Genomic DNA, 11,753 nt, shown 5'->3' with positions numbered 1-11,753 from the left:
GGTCACTCCGGATGCTAATTTTTTGTTCAGCAAATTTTCATTCCGATCTCGGAGTTTCCTATTGTGNCCGGGCTTGAAATAATGAAAGACTTTTCGGGCAAATGAGACGGCTTGGTTTGNCCGCCATGGGAGACAAATGACCTCACAGCGAAAGCAACTGTCACTAACAACTCGGCCGAAACAATCGCCTAATTAAGCTATCATGTTTTGGCTGATAGGGCCTGTGCTCAATACGAGCACAGATGCCCCTAAGGGTCTTGTATATAACGCTGTAATGTGGAAACGGACTCAGGTCGGAACAAAATGTATCAATTTCGTCCCCGCCACAATAACGGATTGTAGCTACGTCGCTATGCGAAATACAGGATTTGTGTCGTATTGGGGTTTGGTGTCGGATGACGATTAAAACCCTGTATTGTTGCTACACAAAAAACGACCGTTCCCATGCCTCGAATTCTAAGCAGTCTCGAAATTCTACCAGAATCTGGTTAACCGTGAAAAAAGGGTAAATTCTGTGGACATATAAAAAGAAACAATTACATTTCAATTATTGGTATGGCGTTAAAAAATCGCAAATTTCGTGGAAAAATACAAACACAAAACAGTTCAGGTGAAAAGAATGAGTAATAAAGTTGATTCACCAACACTATTATGTCAAACAAGCCTTGTATCCGGACCCATCGGTGGTATTTCTTTATGTGGCGATAATTTCGTTATTGTTGCCGATCGGCATATAGCAAGTTGCTTTATGCCCCTGCTGTGAAATGCTTCTGAATAAGTCGCTTGGACCGACTAATTACCGCGTGTAGGAAGTTTTTATTTATGCGCAGCGATTTCTTTCATAGCGAGGCGGAAGCGTTCTCACTCAGAGTCAGGCGCCGTGACATCGGCGAACAAGGAAATCTCGGCGGGCATCGCGGCCCCCACTCGCCGCGGAAGTTGCCACAAATATCCGTGGCCTCGCCCACGCGCAACAAAGGAAATCCAGCTTGCGTCGTGAAAGCAACGGCTAATTACCTCCAGCTTATGACGTATTGTATATAACCAGGCGGGCAGTGCGTCACGCACTCGCTGGTGTATATCGGTCTTAGCTTGATTGGCAATCCCAGTAAATTATATTTCATACGATTCCCGTTGTACATTTTGCCATTCAATCGCGCGACGCCGTTCCGCGTATGAATATCCAACTGTCAAAACAATAACTCTGATTAAAGAATAATTAATCTCGGATGGTGGATTTACCAGCACGATAGCGTTTGACATTGTTTATAAACACGTCGAAATTTGTGTCAACTCAGTTTAAAAGCAGTCATACCTAGTTAGACATAACAACACCTATCACGCATGTCGTGGATCGGTTTTTGACGTCCAAGATTCAGGCGCAGGCCATTACGCTTGGAAAAAGTTGCTTGCCCAGCCTAAACCATACCGAAGAAAGTTGCTTTTAACGTCATATGTTCCAATGGCATTTACGGTCGACCGGGCAGTGGTGTTTGCAAAATTGTTGAGCGGCAGAACTTAAAGAGGGGTTGTAGCAACATAAACATTAGGGGTCGAGCGAAAACACGGTTAGTTTGTAGCCGTACACAGTGCGCTGGTAACTGGCCCGTATTCGATTACTTTCACGGTAGGGGTAAAGGGTCACGGTAGGGACAAGGGGTTGTTTTTCTAACCTTTGTCGGGCATTACCTGACCAAGGAACCTTATGCGACCCATTACTTACGTATGCGGCTCCTTCTTAGACAGCATATGTCTGACAGAGATGCCCCATCCCCCCAAAGCCCAAATAGAGCACCATTTTGGGCGAACTAAGCTGATTATCTTGCTATGTTTGCGTAATAGCATCTGCTATTATGTAAGCTAGCCAACCGTACGGGGTCTCGTCGTTAATTGGGCACTGGGCCTGCTGTAAAAAATGAGCGCATCGCAGTTTTTCAAAATTCCAAAAGTAAACATTTAACAAGTTACAAAAAAGAATTTTTCTTGTTTTGTTATGCTGTAAAAAAAGAGATCATCGTAACGTTTTTTTTTATTTTAAAATTATTTTGTTATTTAAAAAGCTACAAAAAAAACTTGGAATTTCAAAGTTATTTTTTTCTTTATAGGTTTGGTTTCAAAACAGAAGAGCCAAGCTCCGGCGTCAGTTAAAAATGCAAAACAAGACGAACAAAAATGACGCAGAGAAGAACAAAGATGAAAACTCAGATGAGAGCAAAAGCGAGAACTCCTCCGTTACAGAGGATGTTTGCAAGAAAGGGGAAGCCCCGGTTTTTGATGACGTCAACGGCCAGGGAGAGACGAAGCAGGATAAGAAAAAAAGGAAAAAGACGAAGAAGAAGTCGGACTTGGATGACGCAGACACTGGACTCAATCCGGAGATGTTTAGCAAAAAAGTGATCGAGGCGATGGATAAAGAAGCGCTCAGTCCGGACCATTCGGCAACACACTGCGCCCCCGGTGTCGAAAAGCCGGACGGTTCGCCAATTTTCGATACAAAGTCAGAAGTCAGCGAGCAGACGGTGGCGCATTACTTCACTGAGCCACCTCGGTTAGATGAAACCCCATCGGAACGGAACTCGTACAATAGAAACGGTGTCATGCCATCTTACAACTGGCTCGCATCGCCAGATAAAGCATCGGAACCTCCAAGAGCAAGGAACGCCCTTGACATCACACCTACCGACCACCCCTCGCCCACCGCTTCGATAGTAAGCCCAAGACAGTCAGTCGCCCAAGATCTGAGCATGATGTCTCGCACAGATGGCAGACTAAGCTCAAGCGAGCAATTCGACAGCAACCCGTATGCACCTTATGCGAACGGCTACCCTCCAAATCAAAGTGAAACTATAGAGCCGAACGTATTCGACCACAGCACTGGACACCACCAAGCCACAGCTCTGTCATCAACATACGCCAACTCTCATTACCTACACCACCAAAACTACGAGAACTCTATCGCCAGCTTGCGGGCGCGAGCAAAGGATCAAAAGCCAATTATGAACAACTACGAAAGTGGTTACGCTGGCACAGCAAGTATTACATCTACTGCTGTAGTTACTGCGAGCTACCAGAATAACTCCAGCCACCATTACCCGCACCATTATACAAGCAACCCGCACCAGTACCAAGAGCCGCGTTTCTACCCCGGCAATCACCCATACGATATCCCGCACTATCACCAACATACAGCAAATGACTTAACTGTCGGCTATGGCCACAGCGCTCTATCGCTATAGAACCCCAACTATACTAACACAAGTTCCATCGTAGTTTATATTTCGCAACAAATTCATTCATTAGCCGCACGTGTTTTTTTACACGAGCTTAGTACGCGTTATAGCCATATACAGTTATACTTGTATACGTTAGGTATATATACGTATTTCTTTCTATTTATTTCTCGCTCTCGCAGAAGTGCCATTTCTAATTTGTGTTCGCGACCTTTTCTGTGTGTTTTAACGCGAAATATCAAAGAACAAAATACCTTTGCGGTTTGAAAAAAATAGACAGTCGTTCTTTTTATACAAGAGTCTAAAAAGTAAGCATGTTAGCTTACAGAGTATAACAGTTAACATTCTTACTGAGCTACAAACTATGTACTCACAACAATATTAATAAAGGCGTTAATATTGAATAAGGTCTGTAGAACAAATACACATATAATCATATACAATAAAGACAGCAGATATGTATTAGACTGTAATTAGTAGGATTGGGAAGGACGGGACACCTTTAGCACGTGATATCCAAATATTCTGACCCTGTTTAAGGCAATTAACAATGGTCTATATGGGAGTCATGAGGATACGGTTTTATAATTCTTTGAATGTTTTTTGTTTACTACCAAATGAAACGAGAAAATATAATGAAAAGATGTCCCATCTTCCCCCACACTAGATAAACTGTAAAGGCTAATTACAGTACGGTTTAGTTTTACCTTTATTTAAGGCTATTTTAAGACAGTTTAAAAATACTTATTTTGCTCCGTAGATATTATTAATTTTGTTCCGTAGATATTATTAAATTTTATTACATAACATTAGTACCACATGCTATACTATAGGTCATACATTGGGACTTGGGATTTATGCGACAGTTGTCCCATTTATAGCTTATAATTAATTATTCAGAAATAAAGATAGAACTGCATGTTAACTGACCTATATACACTGCTTTCATGAAAATGAAGTTTTTTAATTCTTTTCATCGTTCAGGGGGGTGAAACTTTAGTGACCGTCCGAGTTAAATTTTAGCATTTGGTTGTTGCAGTAATGGGGAATCGGTACGGTGCATCTAAAAAATCTCAGGTTTACCAACATTGAAATCGCTAACGTGTTAACATTTTTTAAGCAGGTTCTACTGCCCACGTGCGGATACTAAATCTAGCCACTGCGTTACAAAAGTAAACCAGGAGTTTCTTAATTTTTAATTTTATTTGAAATCGTTGCAAATATGCAATTTTCACCTGGCGAAGAAGTAGTTATACACTCGCAGATAAAAACTAAGCAGTTATAGGTTGAATATTGACGTTGTCAAGCGTATGCTAGAGTTGGCCTGTGGAAAATAAAAACAGGATTAAAATATCTTCATAATTGTGTGGCTGGCGTTGGTGGAAAGCCACTACGGCACGACAAGCCCCCAGCCAATGGTAGTGGGTTTCTACTTTGGTGAGAAACCCTTGCGGGATGTTACTGTCCACGCAGGTTAAAGAAACCCCATAGACAAAAATAGTACGGCGATAAGAAACACACGTAAAAAAGACAAAAATAATAAACAATGTGCAGATTAAATAAGTGTCAAACATTCAAATCACACCAGCTCAATCATTCAAAAATGGGACCAGTTAAACAGCATTTAACGCGGACATGATCATTGAAATGTCTACAAGAAAATATGGTTCAAATCCTGAAGGATAATCATCTGCAGTGTACACCATATTAAATACCCGACCGCAAGAAATCGAAGCCAACAACGACTTCGTATATCCCAATCACAAGATAAGTCGCCATGTTTGTACCGCGATACTCTCATAGTATCTTCACACAATATAATAACGTCCAGATGCTACGCACCGCATCGACCGTCGCGAAACTGCGTCAGGTTGTTACGAACCGCATTGATAGTGACCTAAATATCTAGCGTAGCATCACTGGCGGCGACGTCCACGCAACAACCCAACCGTGACGCAACTCAATCAAAACTGACGTAACCGCACCGAACGCTGGGCCTTAAAGACCCATCGACGTAGCGTAATTGTAACGTGGCCAGCGTCACAACTAGGCTACGATTTAGGTACCATTAAAACTACGATGTTTAAAAAATTATTTTTCTGCTGTAAAAATTATCTTTAGGGATTTGATTAAAATGCGTCTATATTATAATGCGTGTTGTTATTACTTGAGAATTGGTGTACAAACATGTCGTTTTACCAAGTGATCAGGACAATACAGAATCGATGAAAGATTCGACCTTTGTAGAATAAAAACCCAATAAAATGTACAACAACAAAATCTGATCCAGCAAGATGTTCGCCGTAGTTTCATTGTATATATTTCAGTGACATGTAAAATGCACTAAAGTAGCGACTTTAAAAATAGCTGGCAAAGTTAGGCCCAGCAAAAAAACTGACAACACCGTAAGAGTGTATCACCCAAAGGGACCAATATTCTGGCCACACCAAACACACACACACACAAAACAGACACGCCATAAAAACCCAAACTAATATTTAACCTTTTAAAGCTCAAACCGGCATCCTTTATCGGCGTCTTCGTCTTTGTTCTTCGTCTGCAAAATAAACGTAAGTTACAAGGTTATGCTCGTTAAGCGAATCCACAACCCCTTATTATATATGATACCAGCTTTGTAACCAAAGTTATGAACTGCCTTAATTACGCTTATAATACAATATCCAAAACGCTTCATGGGTACAATTGTTAACCTGTTATATACTGTGGGATAGCATTTTCCTGGCCGTGTTTTATACAATTTAAAAACGTTATTTTATAGTGTGTAATAATAGGACGCGGTTTATTTAATTCAATTTTTTGTTTACTATCAAATGGAAATGGAAGGTGAAAAGAGAATGAAAATATGTCCAATCGTATCCCACTCAAAGGTTATTTACTTGTAACAGAAATTAATTTAATAAATAATATTTTTAAAATATTTATTAAATTAAGCATAAAAACATCACACTACCTTGCGTGCTTTCCTTCTGCAGCTTTTATCGCCGTCTTTTCTGCTTCAATAAAACACTTAAATGCACGTTTTTATACAACATTACGTCATAGTTACCTTCATTCCGACATTTCGCTGTGTTCGCTTGATCTTCTGCGACGTCATCACACACCCTTTTCTAAAAATGTTAAAAACTCAAAAAAAATGCAAATTTCCAAAAAAATATGTTGTTAAAATAATAACTTACGAAGTCGGTTCTTCTGTTGCGTCATCACCACTTCGTTACATCACTTCTCTGACGTCATCTAGTATAAAGAACCGGTGTACGTAAAATGTCAATTAGGTCATACCTTACCAAATTCTTTGATATTTCTTCATTTTTGTACTTTTGGGAGCAATTAATAGGTATAACTTAAACAAATTTAATTTAGAACAGACAGGTAATGTGCCTTGCGCTGACGCAAAACGCGCATGGGGCCCCATGAAAAAAATCGTAGCGTAACGCACGCGACAGCATTATAACGTCGCAAGCGAGTGATGTGGGCGAGCGGTGACATAACTATGACGTAATAACCGAACGATAGCGCAGACGCGAACCAATTGACGCAGCGATCGTCACGTAAATGATGCTATACGTCAAGAATAGAGTTTATAGTAACAAAATATAGAGACGTGTTGCAACTTTTGAAGTACAAACTATAACTCAAAATAAATCGTCGAAATAGGAATAGCTTTAAACGCAAAGCACTCTACTGTATATGGATAATAAGCATATTAATAGTAGACAACTAAATTGTAACATAATATTCTAGTAGGAGAAATATAGTAGGGTGGGAGAAGATGGGACACCTTTAGCACATAATATCCAAATTTCCTGATCGTATTTTAAACAACCAACAACAGTCTATAAAGAGTCGTGGGGATATAGTTTTATAAGTCTTTGAGTGTTTTTGTTTACTATTAAATGGGATGAGAAAATAGAGTCAAAAGGTGTCCCATCTTCCCCCACCCTACTGTATGACAACAAAACATAAACAATGTTATTGTAGTATAAAAAAAATAGAATAATACTGTATCATAGGTTGCAATTCAACATTCTTAACAAAAAAATACTTAACTTTAGTCTAAAGATTAAATCCCAGGCTTTTGCAAAACTGACTTCACCTATATCTTGCCTCGTCTTGGTGTGAATGCAGCAAAACGTTTTCAAAGGCTTTGTTTTTAAATCGAGTTTCGCAACGAAAAGCGGGAAGGGCACAAGTAATCATTACGCGTTGCATTAAAACTTGTGTTGCCAAGTTTTATTTACTTGTTATACTTCCCACTCTCTGTAATATACTTTTCACTGGATCCGAAAACACTGTTTACAAGGGAATGCCTAAAATGGGTTCGCATGCAAAAATGCCGCTTACGTGATTAAAAGTGATTCCTTATATAAAATTATCATGGATTTTTGTTATAGGAGCACTTTTTGTAAACATTTTCTGCCTACAGTCGACATATAATTACTTTTGTGTTTATTCCCAGCGCTAACATCGCTGTTATATATATAGTAGGGTGGGGAAAGATGGGACACTTTTTCGTTTAGTTTTCTCTTTTCGTTTGGTAGTAAACAAAGAACATTCAATGAATTATAAAACCGTATCTCCACGACTTCCACAGACCGTTGTTAATAGTTTAAAACAAGATCAGGCTATTTGGATATTAGCCTATGTGTTAAAGGTGTCCCATCTTCTCCCACTCTACTATATATATGGTCAGCAAATGCTGTCGTTTAAAAGTTACTGATTAGCAATTTATTTGTTTATTCTCTACAGTGCAACTTATACTTAATTAAAGATCAAAGCGTCTTCGTATCATACTATGGTATGTTTTTATATTTAATTTACTGATACACTTATTTGTCCTCACATGTGTAGGAGTTATAGTAGGGTAGGGAAAGATGGGACACCTTATCAGTCTATTTTCTCGTTCCATTTGGTAGTAAGCGATGTTAAAGGAGTCCTCTGTCTTCTCCCACCCTACTATATAACAGTATACCCGGTAACTACACTACTTGCCTGTTTACACAATCTTGAAAGAACTACTGTTTTGAGCAATTAAATGTCTTGCTCAAGGACAAACGCCCACAGAAGTAAAATCATAGTGCAAATAGCGAAACGGCGAATTTATTTAATACGACGATACTTACGAGTGCAATTAACATAACATTAGAAAAACACATATCATCAAAATTGGAACAAAATTAAAAACAACAGCTTGAAACAAATAAAATTCCAACACGATTTTAAAATAATCGCGATATAAAAATGGACAATGCTGGGCAAAGAAAAACATTGTTTTTGAACTGTTGGCTTGAATTGTAAGTTCGGTCAACGAGGCTTGGTAACAACACGGGTGTCTAAGCTGTAATCATCACCTGAAATAAAACCGTTTATTCAAATAAAATAGTATTTCATTTTTTATTGAATTTCACTTATTTATCCTCGTGTGGCGGCACAACAGCAGTCGTTATAACACAGGTGTCCTCTTTCATACACCTCGTGCCAGCTAACAAGTTAAATATATAACTTTGTGGATATTTGTACGTTAGATTGACAATTTAGACAACTATTAGTAATCATTCGGATGCAGCAATGAACATTAAGCTTCTTGTCCAAGGACGCATACGCCCACAATGGTAGTAACGTCATGTTCTGGAACCATTGTGCCGCAGCGCAGACATAAATTTGCAACATATATTTAGCTTGAGACCAATTTAATTAAACATTACTAAACAGTTGTCGGAATTATGTGAACATAAGGTTGCTAATTTAAGACCAATATAAAGTATTTACTAACCTCGAAACTTAACATTTATAATTCGTGTAGATTTGACGTCAGATACACGCACTGTCTTTCCAAGAATCTAAAAAAATGGTTTAAAAATTGTTAATTATAATACTAGTTTTTAAAATTAATTATATAATTTTTTCCTTTATTTTAATCATATTAGAAAAAGTGGTTGAGTATGAGTGTTTTTGTATAAAAAAAATATTATTACCGTGGATAGTTTGGTGGTAAGGCCAGAGTCTTCTTGTAGATTGATGACGTGCTCTTTGTCGGAAGATACACGAACCCATTCTCGAATCTATAATAATAAATATACATTTTTTATGATAAAAGTAACTTGCTTTATCCACGCAGGGCCAGAGAACGGCAGTTGTTATAACACGGGTGTTCTGTTTCATACACCTCGTGCCAGCTTACGAGTTACCAAGTAGGCTGTTACTTTGTGGGTAATTTATTTGTAATTTTAGAAGTAGAAGGTTACCCATGTAAAATAGAAGAAAGTTCTTGTATTTTGGTAAAACAATATAAATATTTAATGTAACCATAAAACACATTTTTCTAACCTTGTATTCACATTCAGTTTGCACAGATGAATGATTTGATTTTGTGCTTGATTTAAACAAGTCTGGGTTGAGGAAATAGCTGCAAAAAATGATTATAAATGATCAATGATGACTTAGAATGTAGTTAAAACTCAATGCATTTGCACTTTTTGAACGATTTTATTTAAGTACAACTGAATATTTTGGTAAAAAATAAATTCTCTTAAATTTAGCTGAGTTTGCACATGGATATGAAACATACATACGTTTTCCCACTTTCATATTTTACGACCAAATCTTCATCTTGGTCCATTCCCATTACTATCCCAGTTGTGCTGAGAATCTGCAAAAATCAAAAGTATAAAATTTGTCCAAAAAAAAAATAATTTAAAAATTGAAATCAAAAAAGTAATAAAAACTGTTACTTTGCTCTATTTTAGTGCAAAAGTTTACAGCTCAATTTCTAAATTATATCCGCTTGTGCCTATTTACAAGTTGTTTGTTATATACCTCATTTATAACCAAATAACTGGTTTATATACTACATAACTGTATTATAAACATAAATATATATATAGTAGGGTAGGGGAAGATGGAACACCTTTACAGTCCATTTTCATGTGTCCTTTGGAGGATAACAAAGAACATTCAAAGAATTATAAAACCGTATTCTCACGACTCCCATAGATCGTTGTTAATCGTTTTTTAAACGATCAGGATATTTGGACATCATGTCTTTAAGGTGTTCCATATTACCCCACAATAAAACAAAGTAGAAACATCATACTAACTTCACTCATATCATCTTTCCATCCACCATGGTCTGCTTGAAGTGACTTCACTCTCTCCAAAGGTAAACTTACTGTCACTTCATCACCAATCTAAAAAAAGTATTTAAAACACTACAACTCTATTATAGAGGTCTGTAAAAAACATTATAAGCATGCTTGCCAAAATTAAAGCAGTTTTTTTTGTAAAAAATACTACACTTTGTTTAAAACAATAAAAATGTTTTATATAAAAAAAATTAATAAATGTGTTTATATTATTTTACCTGATGTTTAATCTTAGTCGCTGTAACAGGATTGAGAACACCAGCTTTGATTTCAGCCATAGTTGCTTCTTCTAACAACTCGGGATTCATTGTCCATCTAATATTACATGTAGAGAAATTAAAAATTGTCTTAAATTTGAAACAAAAAATCCGTAAGGTTCTACAACAAGGCACGCAAGGGGGCCTGAGATTTAGATCAAAGTTGGCTTATTACTCTGACCCCCAGGGTGCTACAACTCATAAGAGACCCCTGGGTTGTGCCACGCTGTGGGACCTCACTCACTTAGAATAAAGTATCAAAACCACTCACAGTTTTCCATTTTCATACATAATCTTAATATCTCCATCTTCATCGTATCCATCTACCTCCCCCACTGCGTATAACACCTGGAATATATGAGGAAATGAACCTAACTTGCCTTATTTTGGCATGGCAACGACGGTGGTTATAATACAAATGTTCGGTTTTAGACACCTTGTGTCCGTTTTACAGTTTAGCGTAACATATTTACCCTCATGTGGTGGGGCTACAACTGTACGCATACAATTGTAGCAGCGACAAGCTAAAACCATTACATCTAGGTTGCAGGCACGTATTCCCACCAGGCGAGGATAAAATAAGCATTCATTCATCTGAAAGTTTCCCTAAACCCATAAAATACCTGAAGCATTTCATTATTCCAACCCCCATGGTCTTCTTGTTCTTTTAAAAGCTCATTAAACTTTTTCCGTATGCACACACTGGTACCAACTTCAAACTTATAGTTCTGTAAAACAAAATTAATATTATAAACAGTGAATTTCATCAAATCTTTCAGCAAAGAATCATTTTTTTCGTTTTGGAAAAATTTAAAGCAGAATAAAAACCCATACTGCATAAGTAACTGGTACCTAAAAACTTAATTAAGGTTTAACAAATTGCCTGAACCTACAATCAGTTAGGACACTTTTATTAATTTGCAGTGTAGTATTTATTAATAATACTAAACACCTTTTTCGGTTGTTTTTCTGCAGTTTGGGGTCTTGATGGTGGTTTTGATTTCTCTGACTTCACAGTTTCTACAGTTTGAGATAACAGTTTGTCCAATTCTACTTTCTTCACCAGTCTTAGTGGTATCACTTTTCTATAATAAATTTAANACAAA

The 11,753-nt window shown here is 37.5% G+C and overlaps 1 protein-coding gene and 1 non-coding gene across 2 annotated transcripts; both read right to left on the bottom strand.

Annotated features, from left to right (window-relative positions):
- Nucleotides 1-5,711: 5,711 nt before the first annotated feature.
- On the bottom strand, nucleotides 5,712-5,759 carry mir4058 (microRNA 4058). Its single transcript, NR_034451.1, has one exon. It is a non-coding gene; the product is annotated as a microRNA 4058 (primary transcript).
- A 2,573-nt stretch (nucleotides 5,760-8,332) lies between these two features.
- LOC100179219 (E3 ubiquitin-protein ligase MIB1-like) lies at nucleotides 8,333-11,747 on the bottom strand. Its single transcript, XM_002131211.5, has 10 exons — nucleotides 11,600-11,747; nucleotides 11,271-11,375; nucleotides 10,919-10,995; nucleotides 10,609-10,705; nucleotides 10,346-10,435; nucleotides 9,821-9,897; nucleotides 9,576-9,654; nucleotides 9,224-9,310; nucleotides 9,022-9,088; nucleotides 8,333-8,599 (listed from the first exon to the last, which is right to left on the bottom strand). The coding sequence occupies exons 2-10, from the start codon at nucleotides 11,277-11,279 to the stop codon at nucleotides 8,553-8,555; spliced, it is 630 nt and encodes a 209-aa protein (XP_002131247.3). The 5' UTR covers nucleotides 11,280-11,375; nucleotides 11,600-11,747; the 3' UTR covers nucleotides 8,333-8,552.
- Between the last annotated feature and the right edge of the window lie 6 nt (nucleotides 11,748-11,753).

This window comes from Ciona intestinalis, unplaced genomic scaffold (genome assembly GCF_000224145.3).
Source record: "Ciona intestinalis unplaced genomic scaffold, KH HT000298.1, whole genome shotgun sequence".
NCBI classification, from domain to species: Eukaryota; Metazoa; Chordata; class Ascidiacea; order Phlebobranchia; family Cionidae; genus Ciona; species Ciona intestinalis.
Note: the sequence above shows the minus strand (reverse complement) of the source record. Positions and strands in the feature narration are given on the sequence as shown.